At 38.8% G+C, this 25,821-nt stretch overlaps 2 protein-coding genes across 6 annotated transcripts; both read left to right on the top strand.

The window, feature by feature from the left end:
- Nucleotides 1-56: 56 nt before the first annotated feature.
- Nucleotides 57-6,171, top strand: shpk (sedoheptulokinase). Of its 2 annotated transcripts, none has more exons than XM_041240856.1 (8): nucleotides 57-90; nucleotides 1,475-1,640; nucleotides 1,963-2,080; nucleotides 2,404-2,587; nucleotides 2,873-3,025; nucleotides 3,704-3,879; nucleotides 4,399-4,599; nucleotides 5,107-6,171. In XM_041240856.1, the coding sequence occupies exons 2-8, from the start codon at nucleotides 1,485-1,487 to the stop codon at nucleotides 5,502-5,504; spliced, it is 1,386 nt and encodes a 461-aa protein (XP_041096790.1). In that variant the 5' UTR covers nucleotides 57-90; nucleotides 1,475-1,484; the 3' UTR covers nucleotides 5,505-6,171. The 2 variants fall into 2 exon arrangements, with proteins under 2 accessions (XP_041096790.1, XP_041096789.1); XM_041240855.1 differs by having other exon boundaries at nucleotides 1,939-2,080.
- Nucleotides 6,172-9,714: 3,543 nt separating this feature from the next.
- trpv1 (transient receptor potential cation channel, subfamily V, member 1) lies at nucleotides 9,715-25,508 on the top strand. 4 transcript variants are annotated; one of them, XM_041240807.1, is made up of 16 exons: nucleotides 9,715-9,890; nucleotides 14,657-14,924; nucleotides 15,828-15,997; nucleotides 17,325-17,477; nucleotides 17,879-18,016; nucleotides 18,322-18,620; nucleotides 18,855-19,031; nucleotides 19,494-19,649; nucleotides 19,956-20,051; nucleotides 20,387-20,457; nucleotides 21,130-21,295; nucleotides 22,071-22,137; nucleotides 22,282-22,589; nucleotides 23,420-23,541; nucleotides 24,053-24,168; nucleotides 24,400-25,508. In XM_041240807.1, the coding sequence occupies exons 2-16, from the start codon at nucleotides 14,671-14,673 to the stop codon at nucleotides 24,543-24,545; spliced, it is 2,439 nt and encodes an 812-aa protein (XP_041096741.1). In that variant the 5' UTR covers nucleotides 9,715-9,890; nucleotides 14,657-14,670; the 3' UTR covers nucleotides 24,546-25,508. The 4 variants fall into 4 exon arrangements, with proteins under 4 accessions (XP_041096741.1, XP_041096740.1, XP_041096742.1 ...); XM_041240806.1 differs by lacking the exon at nucleotides 9,715-9,890 and adding an exon at nucleotides 10,574-10,758; XM_041240808.1 differs by lacking the exon at nucleotides 9,715-9,890 and adding an exon at nucleotides 11,433-11,633 and having other exon boundaries at nucleotides 23,420-23,532.
- Nucleotides 25,509-25,821: the final 313 nt, after the last annotated feature.

Below are 25,821 nucleotides of genomic sequence, written 5' to 3'. Positions count from 1 at the left end.
GTTCGAATACTAACCTTTGACCATGATACGGTGGCCCCTCAGGCCAAGCTTTGTCCCCCCCCCCCCCCCCCGCTGTCACAGCTACAGGATGTGAGTTTTATTTTAATACGTAATATTAATTTTTACAACTTGTATTTATTTTATTAGTCTTTTGTCATTAAGTGTGAGCTATCTGATTCAGTTCATAATATATTATTTCTTTCAGTTCAAAATCGATTACTAGTAGCCTATATTAAAATGTATCCCGCACTGGTTCTGACTTTTTACATGTTTTCAGCTCTTAAACAGTTGCATGTTTCAAGTTAGCTGTAACATTTGATAAGTAACTTGAACTGCAACTATTTAAGAGCTGAAAACAAGTAAAAAGGTTTAATTAAGCAAATTATTAGTTCATTTAAGGGTCTAGTTAAGTAATTGAGAGCTTGGTTGGATTGAAAACCAGCAGCCACAGGGGGTCCCAGGACCGAGTTTGAGAAGCCCTGCTGTAGAGGCTTCAGCGGCAGTGCTGTTCTCTTGTGCAATGATTATACCCTTTCATTTGATGAAAATGTAACTTCCTTGAAACCCTGTGTTATTGCACAAATTAAATAATTTTCCATGTTAATCAAAATTCGTAGAAAGGACATGTTGGCCGTTCCTGAATAAAATACTACACATTAAACAATTGGACATAATCATTAGTAACAATTTGTGGAATATAGCGCGGCTATACGTTTAACAGTAAAATATCTTTGGACAAAACAAACCCGAACAAATGTAGCATACTGTATATAGTTTTAATTTAAAGCACTGCATTGAAATTTGCCATGAATTTGTCTACCATATACAGGTTAGTCGCGGTTATTTGAATTCAAATACGTACAATGACAGTGTCTAGCACTACGGTGCCAACTATTGCAGCAAGCAAAACACATATTAACACTGTAAAAAAAAAAAAAAAACTTTACTTTTATTTGGACCAAATCCTTGACTCTGTATTATACCTACATATTAAACTGACAGTTACAGGCCAGCACATAATAATACACAATATTTGATCTTATATAGACAACAAAGTGGTGAATTCTAAACTTTAATACAGTAAAATAATGTTCTGTTTGTATATCAGGGTAATTTGTGCATATTATATGAAAGAATGACTATTTTAAAAAAGACACTGATTGCATAGCAGTTTGATCCATTCCTGGTTTTGCCCTGTTTAATAAGACACCTCTGAGCTTGTTACTCTACCTATAAACTGTACTTATATACTGGGGCTAATGAAGTTCATAGTAAAACCCTGAATGGGTGTAACTGCTATGCAATAGGAGTCTTATTTCCATCCCTAGATTGTGTGTAGCTGACAGGCTTTTTCGACTGAAGCATGCTTTCCAGGGAAGTATTATCCACAACCCTATTCACTTCAGTGTCCTGAATGTGTGGGCGCTGAATCCTGTTTTTTGAAAGTGCTTCTTGTATTGGTCTGTTTCCCCAGACAGGAGATAATGGCCCAGGGCTCAGTGTCAGGCCAGTATGTACTGGGTATCGATCTGGGAACCACCTCAGTAAAGGCTGTGCTAGTGGAAAGCAAAACCAACAGAGTGACTGACAGCCAGACCAGACAGACGAACGCAGACATCAGCAGTGACACTGGAATACAGGTACATGATGAACTGGCATCAGCAGTGACACTGGAATACAGGTGTGTGAAGGACTGGCAGTGCAAAGACATATGCCACAGTTATACCTTGTGATGTGCACAGGCATCTTAATGGGGAGTGGTAAGGAGAACAGATGGGCCATTCCAGGAAAATGGTAGGTGTTTGTTACAGTGAAAAATGAGCCAGACTGGATGGTTGGACATTAAAAAAAACAAGTGTTAGACTTTTCAGTAATCATCATATTACATTTCCAGTAATGTCTGCTTTCTCTTGTCTTTATTTATAATTGCTAATTTAGGCTAAGGAGCAAGATGCTGGGAAGATAGTTGACGCTCTGAGTGAATGCATTGCTGCCTTACCCAAATACAAGCTCCAAGGAGTCGTCAGGATAGGTGTCTCTGGACAGATGCATGGGGTGGTGTTTTGGAAAGCAGGAAAAGGTAAACATTTTTAAAAATGGATTTGAAATCATTAGCCATCCGAAATTGAGGAGAGGTGGGGTTCTGAGTCTAGATGTTGCAATGGCATCAATACTCTATTGTCATTAACTCAGGTAAAATTCACTATTAAAACACAAGGAATTAAAAAGAATATGGCAGGCCAGATGATGTAGTTAATAGATTGTGTTCTTGATCATAATAATGTTTTTGGTTTTACTTTGTGACATACAGTAAAGGCTAATCTAAACGTTAGTAATGCTAGGTACTGATAACAAACAAAAGGACTCGCTTCCTTTAATGCAACCTGTTTAATTGTATTTCAGGCTGTGATTGGCTGAGCATTGGAGAATGTCACATGTTCCAGCCAATAGATGTCAGCCCTCTGATCACATGGCAAGATGGCCGCTGCACCAGAGAGTTTCTGTCTTCGCTGCCTCTACCTGACTCTCACCTCAGTCTGGCCACTGGTTTTGGCTGTACCACTGTTTTCTGGTACCTCAAACACAGGTGCAGCCGCCTTCACACTGTACTGTATATTGAGTATCTGACTGGTTTTAGAGCATTGTGTAACTCTGAGCAACATTCTAGAATTCTTTCAGAAACGTTCCGTTACTCATTCCGTGCCACATCGTTTTAATTTGACTTCATGTTCACACACTATTAAAGCTGATCTGACATTCCTCTTTGATGTGGCTGTGTGAGCTCATTTTGTGCAACGTGATTTAAAGGCAGCGAGGAAGACACCCGTACCTTTTGACTAATCTGTCAATTGTGTTTCACGTTTCAACGCAGGCCTGATTTTCTGACCCCCTTTACTGCAGCAGGGACCATCCAAGACTATGTGGTCACTATGCTGTGTGGCCAGGAAAGACCCGTTATGTCTGTCCAAAATGCTGCCAGCTGGGGTTACTTCAACACAAAAGCTAACGAATGGAATGAGGAAATGTAAGTGTCTTATATTCCATTACATTTGCTGCTGCTTGTTTCAGGGGGTTTCCAAAAATAGATAACATGCCATAACTATGATGACACCTCTTTACAAGAGCACATGAGTATAACACAAACTTTGAGAAGCAGTTGAGATGTTTTCGGTGTGGTTCCTGTCTTTCTCTAGTGGAGCTGCAGCTGATCATTCAAGTGTTTGGATTGACCTCATACAGAAATCAGGTGCTGACAATCAGGTCGTTGGTCTTGATTCTTTCAAAGAAGTTCCATTACTTTTTCACTGCCACATTGTTTTAACTTCAGGACGTGTAAACGAGGGAGCGCTTTTTCACAATATCCATTTTACTTCCTTCCCCTGATTGAAGAGCTAAATCCGAATATCGGTTTTGCGCGGCTCTGCTGTCTAGTAAAAACCTGCCAAGCTGTTATTATCGCGCTCCAGTTTCAGGAAGGCTGGTTTCAGCTGCTTGGGTTTGTGTTGATTGCTGTTCTCCAGAGTCTCAGAAAAGCAGCAGTCAAGACTAACCCAAGCAGCAGTTTCTTCACTTGTTCCACTTGGAATGGTAATTGAGCCCAGTCGACACCAGTGCCCCTTGCCTGATTGAAAAGCTGAATCCCTATAATGGAGTATCCGTGCAGCACTGTTATCTGGTAAAAAGCTGTCTTGTTGTGCTCCAGTTTAAGGAAGGCTGGCTTCCCCGTGTGGCTGCTCCCGAGGGTAGTGGAGTCCGGCAGCATTGCAGGGGAGACCTTTTCAGAGTGGCACGGCGTCCCGGCACACACACCAGTGGGGGTGGCACTGGGGGATTGTCAGTGTTCAGTCTATTCCTGCATGGTGGAGAAGACTGACGCGGGTAAAACATGAAGGAGTTTTGGCCAAAACTATAACCTAATGTCAAAAACTGTGTCATATTTTTTATAGATATTGAGCAGCAGGTGGCAGTAAATGCTGAATTATGATGTTTAGTTCAAGGCTCCCCACCCAGGCAGACTGTGTCTTCACATAGAGATCAGTCTGTCAGTCATCCTCAGTGGTACCTTTGAAATGTAATAGTCATGACTTTAGTAGTGTAAGCCAGGGTGAAATATTAATTTTTCACACCTAAAAACGGATTCCTGACACATTGCTAAATTTTTGCAAGGTTTTAGCAAGTGTAGGTAACACCTTACAGTTTTCAGTACTTTGGTGTATTTCTTAACAAGAAGCTACCGAAATAAATGTTGCAATTAAAAAAGAAATCGGACACACATGGAAAATATTTAATATGATTTAAACCGCAGTTCAGTTTCTGTACTCTCCATTTAAACTCACTCACTAGTCAGTGTGTTTCAGTGCTGCTGATTTGAAAATCTCATTGCTGTTTTGTTCTTAGTTCTCAATATCAGCACCTCTGCCCAGTTGGCCTTTGCCCTGCCCCCTGCTTTCCAGCCTCCACAGAGCCCTGACCCCTCCTCCCCTCTCTCTTATTTCCCGTACTTCGACGGCTGTTACCTGGCGGTAGCGGCGTCGCTCAACGGGGGCAACGTGCTGGCAACGTTTGTTGGGATGCTCACGGAATGGATAAGAGAATTAGGTAACCTGTTTTTGACATTGTTAAGCTCTTACTAGTTTTAGCAGCTTTTTATATTGTAACAGATGGATCTAAACTATAGAGTCTAGCATTAACTGTTAGATGTTAATCTCCATAACCTTTATTAATCAAACAGTTTATTTAGATCCCCCATCATTTAGATCAGTTGACCCCATACTGTGCTAGGCGTTTGGAGCCTGCATTTTTATAACAGTATATTAAAGGTATGTTGTCCTAAATGGTTATATATCTATTTATTTTAAGTATTTAACAATATATTGCATTGAATTTGCAAAATAAAACTCTCCAGCTATCAGTACTGGAGCATGCCTGTGTAGCTTGCAGATAGACACGTAGGTTTGTGTAACTATTCCTAAAATGACCTTTGGGGAATGCAAATAAACTGGAGTGCACAGAAGCTTAAACAATCTAACACAATGTTCTGCTGTGATATCTAATATTCTAGATTTCTACAAAGTGTGTCTGTTTGTTTTTTCCCCGTGTTTTTAGGCTTGGATATCAACAATTCCAGTATTTACACCCAGTCAATCCAAGCTGCCCTAAATCAGCACAGCACCGACCTCCTAATATCCCCAACCATCTTCGGTGAAAGACACGCCCCCGATCACCTGGGATCAGCGTCCAGCATCTCTGCTGCCAACGTCTCGCTCGGTCACATGACCCGGGCGCTCTGCCGCGGCATCGTTCAGAACCTGCTGTCCATGCTACCGCCTCGCAGACTGCAGGAATCGGGCGTGCAGAGGATCATGGGAAGCGGGAATGCGCTGTCCAGAAACAAGGTTCTGAAACAGGAAGTGGAGAAAGCATTCCCACTTCCTGTGGTGTACGGGAAGGATGTTGATTCAGCAGTGGGTGTTGCGATGATACTCAGTGACCGGATCTGTTGAAGAAAATAAGCAGAGCCTCGGTTGTTTTGCCCTGATACAGTGTAAGATATGAGTTAATCAGTACATCACTATAGAACAGGGAAATACCATGGGCAAGGATTTGATTTAATCTACCTGAAGATTACAAGCATCTACAGTGAGTGCTTTAATGAGGCAATGACACTGCATCCATTATGTGGAATCATTGTAATAATTGTATGTTGATCATATGTAATTGCATGAGCTCTCACACCTAGATTAGAATTATACAAAGCGTTTCAGACTGTGTTTGAATTGAGAAAGTGTGGTGGAATTCGCCTCGGTTGGATGACGGTGGCATGGAGGAGAATAAAGAACCCCAGCGGGAAGAAACCTCTGTTCTCAGCCCCGCCATTTTCTCTCAGTCGTTGCTGCTAGTGCGCCATCAGTATTCACAATGCTGCTTTGTTGAACATAAATTACCCGGTCTGAGCCTCCCCAGCCAATTCTGTGCCCTGGAAAGCAGACCTATAGTTCTATTCTGGAACTTCAGAAACACCTTGATAAGGAATATAATGTGTTATTTCATCAGGGAAAACAGACATGAACAAAAGCAATGTGTTAAATAACATTCCTTCTTATAATTATTAATTTATTTTTATACATGTAATTATTATATGAAGAAATTGAATGACAAATAAAATTCTGAACTGGACAAAGTTGCAGTCTGTTATTAGATCTAATCTACCATCCCCCTCCTTTCTAACGGCTGGCCATCTCGGTAATGAAGTGTATATGGGAGTTTTACATGGTTATCCCATGTTTATACTACAGTATACATGGCTAATTAACAATGCCTGTGTAGTGCTTTACCATACCCGTGTGTTGCCATACTTGGCTGTACTCTACTACACTTTGCTATTGCATACAATTCCAGGTGGAAACTTCAATTCCCATTCACTTTTAGGGAAACAGTAGAAATCCCTGGAGCCAAAGAGCTTGCAGAGAGACAGATTGACATCAGAGATATGCAATCAGAATCCTTTTAATAATACATGTTAATTATAACTTGCATTGTTTATTTATAAATCACCAGCGACTGACGGTTCTCCAAAGATCTGCAAAAAGAGAACAATTCAATCTAACAGTAAAATGCAACTTCTTTTTTTTCTGGCCCTGTAGACAAATGTCATATTACAATGAGGTCCTTGGTTAAGTGCAGTTAAACCGGAGTTTGTTCACAAACACATTTTCAACAAGCACAGGTTGAAGAAGCAGGTGGTTTTCATCAACAACTTCCTGGTGGATGTCAAACACCCCCTCCTCCAGCGCCTGGATAGGACGAACTGAGTCAAGGGGTGCCCTACCCACATCACTGTCATACAGTGATGGGATACGGACAGCCTCACCCAATTCCCTATTGCTTGGATGGAAGGAGTACTCCTATTGCATAGCAGTTTCACCCATTCATGTCAGTTTTTAATAAAGAGCTTGATTAGCCACAGTGTATAGATAACAAGCTCAGATATCTCTTATTAGGCTCATCGTAAAACCAGGAATGGATCAAACTGCTATGCATGGGAGTCTTATTTGCATCCCTGTATTGCTTAATAGGAATTCCATATCTGCATATTTGACCTACGATCAGGGTTAGAAACTGTTTAGGACTGGAACCGTTGGGTTTCAAAAGTCTCCTCTGTGTGGATCGATAGCTAGAAATGTGTTGCAGACTATTATTCTTAAGATAAGCCATTGCATTCTGTATATAAAGCATGTGGCATGTCCAAAAATTCCAGGTAGTAAGACCATGGTAACCCACACTGGATCAAGAGATTATTCAAAACAACAGCATGTACAATGGACTGGTAATTTCATTAACCTTGGTTTGTCCTTTTGTTTGAGCTGTGCAGGAATGTCTCTGAGTTTCCGTAATTCAGCGTTAATCAAACAGAGCTGCCTCGTTAAGGCAGATGGCTGTGACTCATCAGTGTAATGGCATCCCATTCTCTCATTGCCAGTAACAAGGGGAGAGTGCAGCTGATTGACTGTAGCATGATGTAATCCTGTGATCTAGATTGTGTTTTCCCATACACAATTCTGCATCAATAGAACCCATTTAAGATTTCATTTAATATCCTAATAACGATTAATCTAGTTTGAGTGTCTTATGCACACAGCTATATAGCAATGCTACAGGAGCATGCTCAAGACTGGTTAACTGCTGTGTTCAGTGTAGCTGTTTTTTTTCCCCAGAGATTGCACTAGCAAGCTGATATTAAGAGTGGAGTAAAGGTGACTTCCTTATTTTAACGATCACATTTAGGAACGCACTTATTTATTCATTATACATTTGCATTATTCTCACCTGTCACCTCCTAAGAGAACTCTTCTATTAGGGAACAACCTTGTGGTGAAACAGAATGTTCTCACTGCAAAGGCTCCACCTAAAGGGACAGGAAATTCATTTAAAAGAACACCTTTTTGGCACTGTTAGCGATCCCTTGCTCACCGATTCAAAACTGATACAGCGCTGTTTTGTAACCTGACTACTCTTCATCATCACTCAAATTCAAATGGTTTCTTTGATCTTGTCATCACAAGAGTAATCTAAAGCTGCTGCTGCATTTTTTAGCATGTGTGTGTGTAGGGTGGTGCTGTGTTGTTAATCATTGTGTTAAAATTCATTCTCGTATTCAGAATTACTGTTAGAGCCGCTGATGCATTTATTGATTCATATCGTGATTGGCCTTGGCATATTGTGTCTGGTGGTCAGCTCTGTCTTAGAGAACACTTTGGCTAAGAGAACACTTTGCTTGCTTGCCGAGCTTACTGTACATTTTTGTGCACTCCACTTTATCAGAAAGCAGACCCTGTTGCTTGTGCAGCTTGTTTATATTCCATACAGAGAGTTTCAGCTGAAGTTTCCTCCTTGAAGCCTTCTCAACACTGCAACCCATGTGTGCATGATTCTGATTCTGACTGCAGCAACAGGAAACTCTGAATGGGTGTTTGCAAACTCAACTGTTGCTAAGGGAAACAAAACAGAAATGTAAGCACATGAAAAAAGAGGATTTTCTTTGACATGGTGCTTTCTGGTATACCGATAATAATAAAGGTGTAAAGCTCAGGTATTTTCATCATAGACTCATAGGCTCTACATTTCTAAAATGTGTATAAAATATTTTCAACAACACAAGATGGCTCATCACTTGTTTCTCAACCTTATTAACAGTTCAGCGTAAAAAACTTGAATCTGTCCAGATCTTCTATAAAGCTTTCAAACAACTACAGAATGGAAACTGTAATCGGTTTCAAACATAACTGGGCTGTGTTTGATTTGGTTTGCCTGGATTTGTAATGCATCACACGGCAAAGGCATTGTTAATGCAGTCTCCCACAACAGATGGATTTTTAACGATTTTTTGTAAATGTGAAATGCTGATGACAGAAAACAGTCTGCAGTAGGCAGTAAGTAGGGGGACTCTGTACTGAGGTTCTCTTGTATAAATATAACACTTGGGTGTAGTCTCAAAGAGGAAGTGAGAAATTGCTTTTGTTTGTTTCCAGTTATGCTGCAGAGAAGCATTAAAAGTCCAGTATAAAGTTATATGAATATGGAAATGTATTAATAATTCATTCACGTTTAGCTGTAGTTATTACCAAGTAGTTACTATGCAATACATTTGTTATAAACAGAACTACCCATATTGTATATTTGATGCAAAGGAATCTGATTAAATAGCTGATGAAATTAAAATGAAACGCTAAAAGAAATTAGTTTACCAGGTAAAGAAGGATTTTGTTGGGTAATATTGGAGATCCATAAAAATTATCCACGTTGTTATTAAAGTGATTTAATATCTTGAAGCACAGGAATGATTAAAAGGATAGATTTGAATCTTTCAAATCCTGCTTTCAGGTAGCACACTGTATTCGATTGATTTAAACAGTGGCATAACTATGTACTGTTTAAATATTCAAAATAGGAACAAATCTGGCAAATTAATTACGTTTAAAAGACACAAAGACATTATCTGCCTCTGTAGGTTTTGCAGTATCTCTTTGAGATCACATCCTGTGTGTGGAGGACAAGATACAGATATACCCATCTATTTTTATAATGCCTACAGTACCCACGCAATGCAAGAGAACTGTTAATAGACAACGAGATAAAACTTGCAGCAGTTAAAAACGAAAAAGATAAACACAAAAAACTAAAACTTTTTTTTTTTTATGCACATGGTACAAACACATTAAGCGCGTTGTGGTTTTTGTAAGAAGATCTGATAAAAACTATTTTATAGCTCTTTTTGTTTCTTCTTCAGAAGGGAAAGGCGATTTTGCGTGTGCATACCGTGATGTACTCCAGGTATTAGGAAGAGAAAACCTCTGGGGATCCCAAGCTGTGCGAACCTGTCGAAAAAAAGGGTAAGGATTTTTATTCCCAGCTTAAAACTGTAAATGCAAAGTTACTAATGTAGTTCCATGATTCCCAATCCGTTAGCATGTCTATGATACAATACGAGTCTATTACAGCGTACAGTAATAAAGTAAGATTAGCTTACTATGAAGAATGAAGCTCAAGGGATTGTGTGTATTGTGTGTGGATGAACACAATCCCAGTGCACACATATACAGACCCTCCTGCAGGGAGACAGGGACCACTAATGGCATCATTGTTTTATATAACTGCATCCATTAAGTTAGTGGGGGCTTATGTTTATTTGCTCAGCTGATTGTGAGTGTGACATCAGCATAACCACATACAGGCACCTCTATATCTCCTGAGGGGAAAAGGGTTCTTATAATATATTAGTTTCGGTTTTTATGACACTGAATTGCTATTAATAATAAGCTTTTTTAAACATGTTTAGAACTAGATGTATCATTTGTTATTTATCATTTATAGTTCATGATAAGGCTTTATACAAAAGACAGTGGATATCTTGAAACAACAATGCTAGCCTTTCAAAATAAGCTTGAAAGCATCATCATTTAGCAGCTTGACTAAGACCCAGGGCTAACTGAAAGTATCATTATTGTGGTCAGGAAACCAGAGGAAATATATGCTTTACACAAAAGTGGTTTTATTGCTTGTGTCTAAAAAGCCAGCCTCCCCTTGGGTACATGAGTTTAGTTTTTTGTTTGTGAGTCACATGCATGGCAAAGAAGAGCGACAGAGGAACACGCTAGGGTTTGTGTAAAAAACAGGACTTAAGCAGAAGTTAGTGTCAGAGAGACAAATGCTTTGAAATAACTACAGGGGTAAGAGGATTCGATAATACATCATACATGGGTAAGTCAGTTAAAAAAATACGATGTACACCGAACTGTTGGCGTTTCAGCTATTGGACTATAACATTAGATTAAATACATTTTCTAATTGTGATTTTTTTAAACTAGCCCAAGGATTAAATGATGGCGCTTCTTTCCCTATAGAAGAAACTCTGATATATGCTTGCCATTATTTATTGCTAAAACTCTGTAAAATGGCCTAACAGATTTATATTTTTTTTTATCAGTTTGGTTTTGTTTTTTTGATGTCGCTATAAGGATAGCTGTGCCATGACTAAATCCTATTCTAAGTTATGGCACACTTTCAACTTTACACTTAAAATACTCAAAAGTGTACCAGTTTGTTAAAACAAGCTTTTGGAAATCAGTTGTCAGGTAAATAACTTTAAATTAAATATTGTTGAAAAAATAAGTAGAGCTATACAGCTAATATGGGTCGCAAATAAACACTAAGAGGAATTGCTAGTCTTTACGACTTATCCAATATAAAATTACAGTAAAGGAGCCTTTACAAGCTTATATTAACCAGACCCAAGACTGAGCTAATGTGCTCTGATGTACTCTGGGGAGGAATCGCATGCCCCCCCCCCCCTCTCTCTCTCTCTCTCTCTCTCTCTCTCTCTCTCTCTCTCTCTCTCTGATTGAATTATGGAAGTCCTTGCCCTTTAGAGTGGCCATCCCCAGAATAAAGACAGACCCAGGGTAGCTCACAGCATCCCTCACCCGGCTGCTTGTACGGACCCTTCTCTTATCACTTCCACTTCGCTGTGGTCCCGGGAATGGATTGTTACTCTTTATATTCTATGCAAGGACACGCTGTCTGCATTTTGAGCTTCTACGTGATCCACATGTTAATGCATATGCCTAGATTTTAATGTAAGTAGCTTTCTATTTAAATAAGCATGTTTTTTTAATTGCAAAAATGAATATAATACAGTCACAATGGCACAGTTTCAGCCAAATGATATGTATTCTATGGGAATGTTGTTTCTTTTATTACCAGTAGAATTTTCCCTCACCCATCTATACGGTCCATCCCTTTTTTTCCGTACAGCACTAACTGAGTTTACTGTCTTATCAGCAACACATCAGGTACTTGATTAAAGGAGATATGAAACTGAGAACCTGAGATGCAAATCTGTTTATTCTAACCCTGAAAGCGTTGAGACAGTGATTATTATAATTAATATTTTTATTACATATATATTGAAGTCTTCAAATGCTGCAGGCTTGTATAAAGGTCTAGGAAAGATAGCGCCTCTCAAAACTGCAGACCACTCTAACACTACAGGGAAGGTTACTACACAAAACAGCAGTAAACTACTCTTATTTACACACACACACACACACACACATATATATATATATATATATATATATATATATATATATATATATATATATATATATATATATATATATATATATGCCCACATGTTCCTGTAATTTCAGATCTTTTAAAATCACTTGGAGGATTACTTAGTTACTTTAGAAAATGCATTTGACCTTCATTGTGGTTTTGTTTCTAAACGCAGCGTTGGCTATTACTAAATGCTAAGTGCTTGGTTAAAGCTTACAGTGCTACAGTCTTTCTCGCCACACCCTATTAAGTGATTTCACTGTGGTTAGTAAAAACTAATGGGAGAATTTGTTTCAGGCTGCATGCACAATAAACAGATAATGGTTCATGTTGATGTTACAGCGGTTCATAAAAGAATACACATTAACTTGATCAAGCCACTGTTCAGTTATCTAGCAGGCAAGGCCTGCTTAGTCAGTTTTGAACAGTAAATAGTAAAACCGTGTGTCCATTCTGCAAGTATTCCATGCAGTTACTGTGAGCCCTGGATTTCCTGGTCTCCAAAGGGACTAGATATTGCATTTAATTCTTTTGCTTCTGTATTTCTGCTAAAGGAATGGTTCGTTTTTTTATGCTAAAATAAATCCTGATATGAAAAGATTGTGAAAGAGGAATCTAATTGGTTGCAAAAGAGGTTTCCCATATGAGTGGTGGAAAATACACAGCCTAGCTTCAGACTTGAGTCACCTACTGCAGGAGCTTCTTCCCCTTTTCTGTAGCCTCAATCCTTCAAGACAGGAGCATTAATATATACAGTATTTATGTAAATAACAACATGCCTTATCTGTCTCTTAACAGTTGCATAACAGCTGTGAACCCCCAGAGCTCAATGCAAGCCATCCCTTCCAGGTGCTTTTGTAAAGTTCAGATTGGTGTATAAACCAGGGTTAGAACTTCACACAGTTCCTGCACCCAGTCCTATATATATGATCACATGGTTTAACCACCTGCCAGTTTACTTTTTAGCTGTTCATGCAGCTATAAGAGAGAAAGGGATTATTGAACAGGGACTCGATTGATCAAACTGCTGGGTTGTGATGATTTAAATAACATACTCAAATAGTTTAATAATGTCCTTCTTTCTTTTTCCTTCTGCTCTTAAAAAACAATTATGGGGTGTGTTTTAATGCGACAAAAATTAAAAAATCTAGGCCTTTGACCAAGCAAACATTGTAAAATATTTTTTAAGGTTGCGATCCAAAATGCCTTTCCTCGTTAATGGAAACAACTCTTAATACACGGTAGAACAAGGGGGCATCTACAACTGTATGAGGCTGCCATTGGTGGACTGGTACCTCTGTGCTAATGCTATCATAAAAGACAATGTGCAATATACACTGGTAAGCCAAACTGGGATGGCAAATACAAACTCCATGCAGAAGGCTTAACTTTTCAAACACTCCCAGGAATCATATATTAGTATAAACTTGAGCATGACTGTGAGACACTAAATAAGATCACTGTTTATAACATAATAAACAGTGGCTTTGTTGTACTGTTCTCTTATAAAATCACAAGACTGGCTGTTACAATGATCCCTCATGCTTATGATCTGGTCTGTGTGGTCAGACTTCCCTGGCAGTGTCTTCTTTATATAGAATATGCCTGCCACATAATGAGTCACTACAGTATCAGCCTTTTTTATGCCAGGCTGTCATGTGGACAGTGTTTGATGACATGTGGTTTATTTTGCTGTTTGATGTTAACACGCATCTGGTAGAAATGGTTTTGATCATGCATAGTAACACAGACACTGTGTTCTATTTACAATATGATTTTCAAAAGGGATAAAGCACAGGGTCATTTATTTATTTTAAAGGGTACATAAGGACCTTTTTATTTTATTGTGTTACATGTTCCCATGTGTTGCTACAACTGTTTACCTAAGGTGTGTGTATTTTTTTTAATTAAAAAAAACAAACATTTTTTTTAACTTTTAAATTGCCTTCAGTGCCTCAAGATGGCTTGCTGTGTACCTGCATGGACGTCTCAGAACTACATTTCCCATCATCCTCCTGCTCATTGGTAAATCCATCTCAGTTACATATGTGAGCAGGAGGATGATGGGGAATGCAGTTCTGAGAGGGCCAAAATGTAAAAAAAAAAAAATTAAACAATACACACACCTTATGTAAACAGCTGTAGCAACACATGGGAACATGTAACACAATAAAATAAAAAGGTCCTTATGTACCCTTTAAAAAAGTGTTGACATTGTACAGCCCACAAACACCATGTAAAGACTTGAAACAGACATGAATATTTAGTTTTTTCACTAACTTCGCTCTGGAGTTGATGCTTAGATATTTGTCACTTCAAGACTACTAGATACATTTGTTAAAATTCATTTTTTTAACCCATTGTCTCAGTTCTATGGGTTACAAATAATCCTTCAGGATCTCTCCTTGTTAAACTATAAAGCACACTACCTCGGAGTCATATATTTTAATTTCTGTATTCAAATGGATGTTGTTGTTCACCTCCAACACATGCAATGCATATAAACTTCTGATTCTGTTTGTGATTTCTATTGCCAAAGTTTGAAATCCAACCATGAAGAGGTTTGAAAGTACAGACATGGATCGGTCCGTCACCTCAGAGACCACATTAACACTGGAGACTGAGGACTACCTGAGCGAGGATGAGAACCCCCAGCCAGTCAAAACCCCCAAGAACAAACCCAAAAGCATGCTCCTGGGAAATGCCTTTGGGAATAAGGAGAAAGACAGCAGCAAAGCACCCATGGATACAGTTTGCCAAGAAGAAAGGGCAGCAGTGAAAGTGAGGGTTAACGTCAATTTCGACCGGTAAGAGAAATATTTGAGATACAGCAGTGTACAAATGTATTAGAATGCCTTGAGATTTGTCAATAATATTCTTTATATACCTACCTGCATGAAAACCTTTAGGGAGTGAGAATTTCAATGTTATGCCTACGATGCCTGACTTATGGGTAGAGGCAGTCCAAACCTGACGATAACAGAATTCATCGGAAATGGTGGAATTTGCAGGCTCCTGCGGAATTCTCCCACACATTCGCCATATTCTGCAGCTGCTTTTGTCATCATAACGATCACAGACAGACTGCTAAAGTGACCTGGATTATAGAACTGAGTTGTTCGGTTCTAGTTTTGTTACATGAACAGATGTTTTGTCTCCTTCAAAAAGTCAGAGTTAATTAAAGAGTGAAGTTAATGCTTTGAAAATGTGGCCCAAAAAGAAGTCTCATGTCATGTGATGTGATGTTTTTGTTTGAGTTTCTAAAGATTTTACTAATAAAAATGCTTGCTATATTAAATTAAAAGTACTTAATCCAGACATTGTTTGGTATGATTATATTTACTAGATTTACATTTTTGTCAGCCAGTATTAATACTAACCAGGTGAGATGCTCCGCACAACACACCACAGATACCTACTTAAAATGTCAGTGTTTTTTTGCAGAGCTGGACTGGCTGCACGCATGGTACATCACATATAACAGCAACTACATAGTAACTACATCTGTAATTATAAGAAGCATGACCAGCTACAAGAACATCTGCGTCCTATTCAGAAAGTTTCTTTACTCTTTAATACGTCATTAATAACAGCTGTGTCTTTTTCCCACTATGCTGACCCAGTCTGGAGCCAGTATTCATTTTAGGATGTTGTATTACAATGGTTTCCATTTGGAGCTCCTGGCACAGTATGTATGTTTCTAATTAAAGGATAACTTCTGGAGATGCTGCTATGAGCAGTAAGGACCGCTACCCACATGGCAGGTTTGATATGAAAACACTGTTTGCTGCTGTTGCCTCTGGAGATGTGTCCCAACTGGAGGGATTGTATGAATATCTGAGGAAGAACCAGAAACGCCTCACAGATTCAGACTTTATAGGTAGGATAGATTCATGTATCTAAGTGCGGTGCCATCATTGAGATACTGTGCCAGAGCCTTACCAGCAAAGACAACACAATGTTGGAAATAACACTGCCATCTTGATATACCTTGTAAAGGTTTACCGTAGTAAAGTGTAATAAAACCAGTGAAAGCATAGCACAGTGTCATACAGCACAGTGAAAGCATAGTACAATGTAATACAGCACAGTGAAAGCATAGCAAAGTGTAATAAAGCATAGTGAAAGCCCGGTAAAGCATATTAAAAAAACATAGCAAACTATGGTAAATGCATTGTATTACCATGGAAAAAACATGGCAAAAAATACCATGGTAACCCTTTAGAAAGGATGGTAACACAATTTAGCAGGTTTAGAATCTGAAACAATGAAAATGTTTATTCTAGAAATGGCTCCTAATTGGAAAAACAATTTGCTAATGCTTTATTGTACATGGCATATGCATTTTATCGATATGCTATTACCCATATATTGAAGTTTAATTCCTTGTTAATAAACAGTCAATGGATAAGAAAAATGTAACCATAAAATGATTAGGTATCAGTAACATTCAAAACCTAGCTTCTCAAATGTTATACAGCAGCTTCTTTGTGTTTTAAATATTTGTCAGAGCAAGAAACTTCCAATATAGTCTTACTAAATATTCAATATCCATATGGAATCTGAGCACGCAAAAGACAATAGGAGTACAGCACTTTCATTGCCTGTTGAAAGGGTATTCAAATGGAACTGAACCTCCAAATATGGGTAACTGCATCTGAATGAAATGTGTGTTCATGCCACCCAAAATAAGGCATTAGCAACGGTTTTATTTAAAAGTTCATACAAGGTCTTCAAATGACAGTATTAACAGTAAATGGCTTGTAAGGAAGATATTCGTAGGCCCAAATGTAATGTATCTATTCGAAGGAAAAATGCCAAGTCTTGTTCTTGGCGTAATTGCTCCAGAATGTTGTACCACAATTCAGCCTGGACTGCACAGTGTTGAATCTGGCACTAAATCACTAATTATGGGATTTCTGTATGGTCTGGAATCATTACAAATTAAACAGAGCAGTCTTGTAATTCTGCTCATGAGAACGTGAGCTTCTTTGAACTGGAAGATCTTTATTTAAAGGTGAAGTATCTCGTGTGGCAAATATGTGCTCTATTATAGGCTTACTGGTTTTAGTTTGTAACTGATTAACGCAGATAAAACACCCCGAAACAAAATCTGAAAACATGAAAGAACATCAAAGATTACTGCTTATTTGGTCTTCCTTCACCACTGTTTTTGGTGCAGTTTTACTGTATTAAATGTCTCTCAGATTGTAGCAATGGGAAAACCTGCTTACTGAAGGCTCTGCTAAACCTGAAGAAAGGAAGAAACGATACAATCGAGCTGCTGCTTGATATCGCCGAAAAAACGGACGACTTGCCAAAGCTTGTGAACTCAGTATATACTGACTGCTACTTCAAAGGTAAGATACAGCTCAGAAATGTTCATTGTGCTCTAACAATGTGCAATATATAGTAGACCCTCGTACTGCTGTGACAGTCATCTGCAAGTTCTTTGTATCACATAGTTTGCCTCAGATGGCTTGTAGCAGTCTGTATCACATTGAAACGAGGTTAAGATTACTTACACAGCTGAATTATTGAAAACAATCTGAAACTGGGTCCTGTCTGGAAAGCGTATCATAAAACATAAGTCCCAAGTTTAATCAACTGGAATGCTGGTCCAGACTATATGAGCAAGAACCTGGGTACTCTGTAAAAGCATGGTTACACAGGTTGAATTTGAATTTTTGAAGCAGGGTAAATACTTGTGTTTGCATGCTGTGCACCTTGATGTAACAGTCGATTCTTCTGAATCACCCAGGACAGTCAGCAATCCATATTGCTATAGAGAGAAGGAGCAAGTACTATGTGGAGCTACTGGTATCAAAGGGAGCCAACGTTCAAGGCAAAGCCAGCGGGAAATTCTTCCAACAAAAGAAGGGGAATGGCTTTTATTTTGGTGAGTTCTAAAGCATTCTCATTTTAAAGACACCGATTTGTTATTGAAACCCAAGACTGATTTTTTTTAAACTAAACCTGAAATTACATTTCATTTTTGCAGCGCTATCTTTATATGAGAACTGTGTGCAATTGTTAAACTCTACATAAAATGGCAATAAAAACATCTGTTATATTTAACATTGTTGTTGTTGTTTCTTTAAGCTTCTGATTCTAAATTTAAAACCTTATTCAAAGATTCGGGATCAATGTATGAATTATTAGGGTTTCAAAGCGTTTGACTGTACAATCTGCACATTGCCACAGGTGAGTTTCCCTTATCCTTGGCTGCCTGTACTAACCAACTGGACATCGTGACATTCCTGATGGTAAATCCCTATCAAAAAGCCGACATCACAGCCCAGGACTCCATTGGGAATATGGTTCTGCACGTGCTGGTCACCATTGCTGACAATACTCCAGAGAACACCAACTTCGTCACCATGATGTACGATGCGATTCTGCTGCGGGCTGCCAAGCTTCACCCAAAGCTTTGTCTGGAAGACATTGCCAATAATGAAGGACTGACTCCATTAAAGCTTGCAGCAAAGACCGGGAAGATTGGGGTATGTTGATAGTTTTTTTACAAACATGAGCTTCTTAACTATAACCCTTTATCCAAACGAATTGGGAGCAGGATCACGTTGGTAAAACTGACATTATCACTGTAAGATCAAACGGCCTGCAAAACTCTACAGTAGCGTTAACCATGAAGAATGGAAACGCGCGGTAGAGCTTGGGTTTGACAGGCGACAGTGAAGAGTATGGTTTCTCATTCAACCACATTCTCCGTCTCTCAGATCTTCAGGCACATTATCAGGCGAGAGATCGACGATAAGGAGTGCAGACACCTGTCCAGGAAGTTTACAGAATGGGTGTACGGACCAGTGCATTCATCTCTGTATGACATGAACAGCATCGACTCCTACGAGGACAACTCGGTGCTGGAAATCATTGCGCACGGTTGTGAAATACCAGTAAGACAAGGCATTACTGCTGTATATAAAACTATGACGCTGGTCCTGAAGAAAAGTGGTTTCCTATACCCTATAGCAGGTGGTCTTTTTGTGTGGACATATGCCATAATGTAGTTCACCATACTTAGAGGCAGTCCAAATTCAAATCCTTTGAAATCATGGATTTTGCAGGCTCCCGGGGAATTCTCAGTCTTCCACAGATTTTACCGACGAAAAATGCTTGCTATATTAAATTGGAAGTACTTAACCCAGACATTGTTTGATATGATTGTGTTTACTAGATTTACATTTTTATAAGCCATTATTAATAAAAACACTAAACACATAAAACACTCACATAACTGCCAGTTTCCCTTACTATGAAACCTATGGGCAACAGCTGATAAATGTTTCAGGGAAGCTCTATATGCTGCAAAGCTGCCTCTGATTCCAGTTTTACTGTGCTTGTATCCTTTGTTTCAGAATCGACATGAGTTACTGCAACTGGAGCCTCTCAATAAACTCCTGCAGGAGAAATGGGACAGATTCGCTGGCTTTATGTTTTACTTTGATTTTTTCTGCTATGTTGTGTACCTGGTCATATTTACAACTGTTTCCTACTACAGACTGGAAGGAAAGGTAACACTTATTTAGAAATATGTTTGTTTTGAAATATTGAGCTAATGTTTACTGTGTGGAGGTGGAAAGACCCCTCCTTAACATTTGTACCCCCCCTCGTATAATGTAACCCTATAGAAATGTTATATTTCAAGTACTGTATTTGTAAACTATGCCTTTTCATTTTTACATTATTTGTTAATTAGTTATACCTTTTGTTTTTCATTGGCTCACAAACTGAAGACAAAATGCTTCCCTAGTTGGCTTTCTGTTACAGTAGTTTTAGCGCAGAGCTTTATTGGTTTGCTGGGTTTTTTTGTATTGCAGCCTCCTTTTGAAATCGAGGCCAGTGTGAGTGGAAAATTGCGTCTTGCTGGACAACTGATAAGTGTTGCAGGAGCTCTTTATTTTTTCTTCAAAGGGGTACGCTGATGCACGCACACACACACACTATATAAAACTTTTTTGGGGGGATGCAGGCAAAATATTACAAAAACCCATTTATTTCAGGACATTTTGGACAAAAGCCCTTCAGCTGTGTAAGATTTTTTCAGTCCCTCACAAGGCTGAGGCAGTATTGCTAAATACATGACTTAGATTCAAAGAGCATGAATGGAAATGTCTGTTTGAAAGGGTAGTCTTTAGAAACTACAGCATTCAGCTTCTATCAGGGTGTATGGAGAAGAACAGAGTTTCTGATAAATACATGTTTTATATATATATATATTTTTTTTTTTTTTTTTTTTTTTTTTTTACAGATTAAAGACTTTGTCATTAAGCGTCCAACATTTCAGAGTTTATTGCTAGACGGCTATTGTGATATTCTTTTGTAAGTACATTTCCCTTGTAACTTAGTCTAGTTTGGACTGAGGAAGCACAGACACAGGCCAAGGGGCATGCATTCCCCTGGTTGTTGTGACAGTAAGGCAGAGACCGCTATGGAGAATAAAACCTAGAACCTCTCTGTGAGATTGCACACCTAATTAAAAGATAAGGGGAGGGGGGAAAAAAAAAGCACTGGAGAGAAAAAGCACTGGAGCTTTGCCAGGCTGTACAATAGTTCTGTGAGAAGAGCGAGCTTTGAAGATGCGCTTTATGGAGATCAAAGGTGGGGTTTTTGTCAGCTCATCCTTCCCCAACTACAGTGGGACATGGAAACACACTGGAATTGCGGTTTGAAATGTCCAGTACCCAAGATATTTTATCTGATTATCTCACCACATTTGTATTTATTTATTCATTCCTCTGTCCTCAAGGAGCCACCCTAACTAATAGACACTTCTATAGGTTTACCCTCCTCATAAAACCAGGTTGTCAAGCTTAGTTTCAAGTACAGTATATATATATATAGAATATATATATATATATATATATATATATAATATATATAGAATATTATTATATGTGTGTGTCTACACACACACACAAAATCTGTAGACAAGCATAGAATTATTATTTTCTGAGAAGGACACATTGTCATCGATTCGTCCCTGTTGTCTAGTTTTTTGCAGGCGCTCATGTTCCTCACCTCCTCTGTGCTGTATACCTCTGGCATGGAAGAGTATGTCGCTCTGCTGGTCCTGTCTCAGGCTCTTGGCTGGATCAACTTGCTTTACTTCTCCAGAGGGTTCCAGCACATGGGCATCTACAGTGTTATGATACAGAAGGTAACACAAAGCTGTTTGAAAATTAATCCAGCTGATAATCACATCAAGTTTTGTGTGTTTGTTAGTCTTCTTACACAGAACCAGATTAGCACTAATCTTGACTACTTGGATTAGGTAAGGCAGTCCAGGATTTGCGCAAATCAGGGTATGTGAAACCAATAGGGATGTGCCGATACTTTTCTAAATAATTGCCTTCAGGAAGTATTTGTTGGCAGATATTAATGTGTTGGTTTCAAAACAAGAAGAGGTGACCTCCCATCACCTTTACAGCTGAGTGCCAGTCAATGGCAATTCACTTCCGTTGATTGGAAGATTATTTTCCTCTCATCCTGGGCCGTGACGTTCGTACTGCTGTTCCGAGGCCATCAAGTGACAGTGAAAACGTGTTGCAAAACCAGGATTTGTATTTCATTGTCACGTTTAATCAGAGACTACAACATGCCCGGGGCTACAATCCCACAATGCAATGCAGTAATCACCAGTATTCTTTGGAGATCCAGCTGTTGAGCTGACTTGTTCCCCTCCTCTGCATCAGATGATGTGAAAAGTGCGTTCATGTGACATGGAAGGTTTGACTTGCTTTCCGATTTCCACGTTGTGCAAAATTTTAAATGCAATGAAAATTAACTCACATAAAATGTCATCTTTTGCCACATTTCATTACTGTTCTGAAAGTAAAGTTACTGAAAAACATAATCAGATTACAGTTATGCATTACATGTAATTTGTTATTCCCCAACACTGATTTTATGCCACATGCTTCTGTCTACCACAGATGATCCTGAGAGATATTATGCGCTTTCTGTTTGTCTACATGGTGTTCCTCTTTGGGTTTTCTACAGGTAATTATTCTTTGTGTTCTTCTGTCCCAAAGCACAGGTGTTCTGCTACATACAGTAACACTGGTCTTTGAGTTTGCTGTGCAAAGGTCAGCTTTCAAGTAATTTGTTAAGAGTTCCTGATGTTTGCCTTGCATTCACCTCCAGCCTTGGTGACCTTGATTGAAGACGATCCACCTCAAGGACAAAACGCAACTGAAGGAAGTAAACAGCAAGACTGCAAAAGAGAAACATACAACAATATCTATTTCACCACCATGGAGCTGTTCAAGTTTACCATTGGAATGGGCGACCTGGAATTCACCGGACAATACAAGTTCAAGTTTGTCTTTTACTCCCTGCTCATCTGTTACATCATCTTGACCTACGTTCTCCTGATCAACATGCTGATCGCGCTGATGGGAGAGACCGTGGACAAGATTTCGAAGGAAAGCAAGAGCATTTGGAAGCTTCAGGTTTGTAACGTTAGGCTTTGCAATGGTTAAAAAAAAAAAGAAATACTGTGGGTTGAAAAATGTTCAAATGTTTGAAATACAACAACCCCAGCGATGTAGTCGAGGGTAAACTTAGTTTAACACACTTCTCATTTGGGGGAAAAAAAACCTTTACTATCTGCTCTCCTATGATAAGCAAATGTATATATGTATGCTGTGTATATCAAAGGTTAAAGCCAAGACATATCCCAATGTATTATATAAAGCAACTTCATCCTTCAAACCACAATTCTGCACGACCAACGCAAATGACATCTACTCACAGTGCCTACCATACCAGCGCCCAGCCTGAAACACCTGAAAGGTTAGCTTACCCCCTTTACCCTAAAGAGTAAGATGCATCAAGTTTAGTTTCTTAGTTTTTTTTTTTTTTATAATGTCCCTTTGCCTGTTTTATGATATTCTGCAATTACTCCAGTGCTGTGTTTGGAGTAGATGGTGCTGACCCCAGTTGTATATATCTGTGGAGGTAGCTTGAACTGAAGAGCAGTTCCTGAACTCGTGGTAACATAGACCCCAAAAAAGGTATATATAGGTAAGCTATAAGAATCGGGCAAATATTATAAAAAGGTAGGGAAACAATACATCTGAAGCTACTCTTTTAAATAATGTGCAGTCCCTCACTGCACTACAATAGTTTGAGGGTTGATCAGTAGATGGCACAGGAGCACTTCACATAGCGGGACAGCAGGACAGCAGCACAGCCCGCAAGGGGTCTCCAGGGAATAGAGTGCTTTGTGAATTCCAAGTATGGATACTGATGGTTTTGCGTTATGCGTTTCCACTTGTAGAGAGCCATCACAATTTTGAACCTCGAGAAAAGATTGCCCAACTGCCTGAAGACCAAACTACGATCAGGAGTGATAAAGGAGCTTGGTCTCACCGCTGGAGAAGACAGCAGGAGGTGTTTCAGGTCATTCCAGGTTCATCACTTAGAAAGTGGATTTGAGAAATTACATAGTATTTTTTTTAAAAGCTTGATAAATAACAATGGTTGTAATTATCAAAATCAGATTATAGACTTTTTATGCTCTAATCCCATCAGCAATTTTCTATGAATTCTTTAACCTGTGTGGTTTTAGAGGTGAACTTACTATCTTACTGTATTCCTATAGAATTACTGGTGTATCATTATTTTATTTAACTTATAACTAACCATGAAATAAGCATAAATCAGACTGTACAGTAACAGGATTCAACAGTTTATTTGAAATATTTGTAATCTAAATATTTTTAGCACAAGCAAAAATGTTAATAAGAGGCAAGTAACTGGATTTTAAAGCTGTGGTTAGCATTTCTTTAACTAGTATTATCCTATAAGTGATGTCAAGTTTTCTTTTTCCTAAAAGCCTGCTAAATATTCAAATTGCTGTTTGCTTTCCAAATGGTTTTATTCACCTCTGCATGTTTCTTTAAATGTCTAGAGTTGAGGAAGTGAACTGGACTCACTGGAACTGCAATCTGGGCATCATTAACGAGGATCCTGGACACGGGACGGGTCCGAGTATCACTTCTCCAGAACCAACACCTAGGACTAGAGGTACCGGATTTATCCTATTTTATTTTTTTGCTTATTGCTTTTGAATAATAACTTTTGCTCAATGCATTGATTTATTAGCTGTCTAAAAATTGGTTGCTAATTGCACCTCTATATTTCACCCGCTCGCTGCCCTCATTAAGACATCACATTCTGTGGGATTCAGACAGGGAACTGAGGAGGGAGTGCTGCACAGCTGGATTCAGTGTTACGTTTTTTGATTTTCTCTTTCAGAGCGGAGCTGGCGCAGAATAATTCCAGTGTTGAGGCAGCTGAATCAGGAGCTGCGCCCCCCTGGGAACCAGCAGCAGCAGCAGGAGGAGGAGGAGGAGATGCTAACCATCCGTGCCTCCTCGTCACAGAGCGAGCACAGAGACTAGCTGGGACTGTGTTTCCACTGCACCGTCTCAAACGGTTTTGATACACTCCATCAGCCTTAAAAGTCACTTTGGGTACCACAATACCACTACTGTACAGACACCCAGTATTCACTGTCAGATAACTTAGAAGTACCAAGCTTTGCATGACCTGAATGGACCCATGTCCCAATATAGGCGATCTAGGAGAACTGTTTTTAGAAGGTGTTTTTTTTTTTTACTGTCTTATGGTCCTGGTTTCTGTTGCAGCAATATTGAGTTCTTATTCCCTTTGTCTTTACCTGGCTTTGAGCTTGTCTGGAGAATCCCAAGTTGCAGGATTCATATCATGGGACAATGCCACTCTGTCAGCCCCACCTACTTCCTCACCAGAGAGGTGGGACCAGCAGTGTGGAATCACATTGCCACTTGAGTTGAACACGGCAGAATGTTCAATGCAGACACTTTGGATACATCAGATAAGATCAAAGCCAGTCCGGTATTTACAATGTTTGAAATAGAGGATGGTCTCCGGTTTACATCCATTCAGTGTTGTAGAGAGGACAGTATGTGACATTTCTACTTACCATTCAAATCCAGTTAGGGTGAGATACAGCTTTTGGCATTTTATATAAATTCAACACAGATGATTTCTCTGCAACAAATAATAAAATTAGCATTGTATTTGCACTCAATTATCAAATAACATTTGATCTACTCATAATTCTGTCTAAACAGGAAATGTTTATGTCTGCCTGTATATAATATGTAATATGTGATGCAAATAAAATGAATAGGATTGAATACATCTTTATTTATTTCTGCTCATTTTTTGTTGTTTTATTTATTTATTTTTAAATCTTCTATACCTCATATAGAGGCTATCTAGATGCATCGAATTTTCATGAAAACATATGGCATGGCCAAAGAAAAGCAAAACAGCACCCTCTCCTGGTCAAATTCACTGAAATATATTAGCAAATACCACATTTAAAACAATATTGCCTACCAGAAATGTCCTAGGGATTAAACAGAGAAAAGTTTTCCCTGCTTACAACATGCCTGAGCTGGCTGCTGTGTGTGTGTGTAATATGCCTATATATATATATATATATATATATATATATATATATATATATATATATATATATATATATATATATATATATAGATTATATATATTTTTACTTATCTTTAGTAATGGTAAATCCAAACAAATTGCAGCGTTATTGATTTTTTTCCCCACTAGCGATGTGGCTGCTTCTACATTTTCAAAATTGCTATTTTATTCACGTCGCAG

This window comes from Polyodon spathula, unplaced genomic scaffold (genome assembly GCF_017654505.1).
Source record: "Polyodon spathula isolate WHYD16114869_AA unplaced genomic scaffold, ASM1765450v1 scaffolds_696, whole genome shotgun sequence".
NCBI classification, from domain to species: domain Eukaryota; kingdom Metazoa; phylum Chordata; class Actinopteri; order Acipenseriformes; family Polyodontidae; genus Polyodon; species Polyodon spathula.
Note: the sequence above shows the minus strand (reverse complement) of the source record. Positions and strands in the feature narration are given on the sequence as shown.

Excerpts from the sequence above, each read along its gene's own strand:
- trpv1 (XM_041240807.1), top strand. The coding sequence starts at position 14,671 with ATGAAGAGGTTTGAAAGTACAGACATGGATCGGTCCGTCACCTCAGAG. Across the intron at positions 14,925-15,827 it reads GTTAACGTCAATTTCGACCG|GATAACTTCTGGAGATGCTG; the intron begins GTAAGAGAAATA and ends TTCTAATTAAAG. Across the intron at positions 20,052-20,386 it reads TTTATTTTTTCTTCAAAGGG|ATTAAAGACTTTGTCATTAA; the intron begins GTACGCTGATGC and ends TTTTTTTTACAG.
- shpk (XM_041240855.1), top strand. The coding sequence starts at position 1,485 with ATGGCCCAGGGCTCAGTGTCAGGCCAGTATGTACTGGGTATCGATCTG. Across the intron at positions 2,081-2,403 it reads GTTTTGGAAAGCAGGAAAAG|GCTGTGATTGGCTGAGCATT; the intron begins GTAAACATTTTT and ends ATTGTATTTCAG. Across the intron at positions 4,600-5,106 it reads GGAATGGATAAGAGAATTAG|GCTTGGATATCAACAATTCC; the intron begins GTAACCTGTTTT and ends CCGTGTTTTTAG.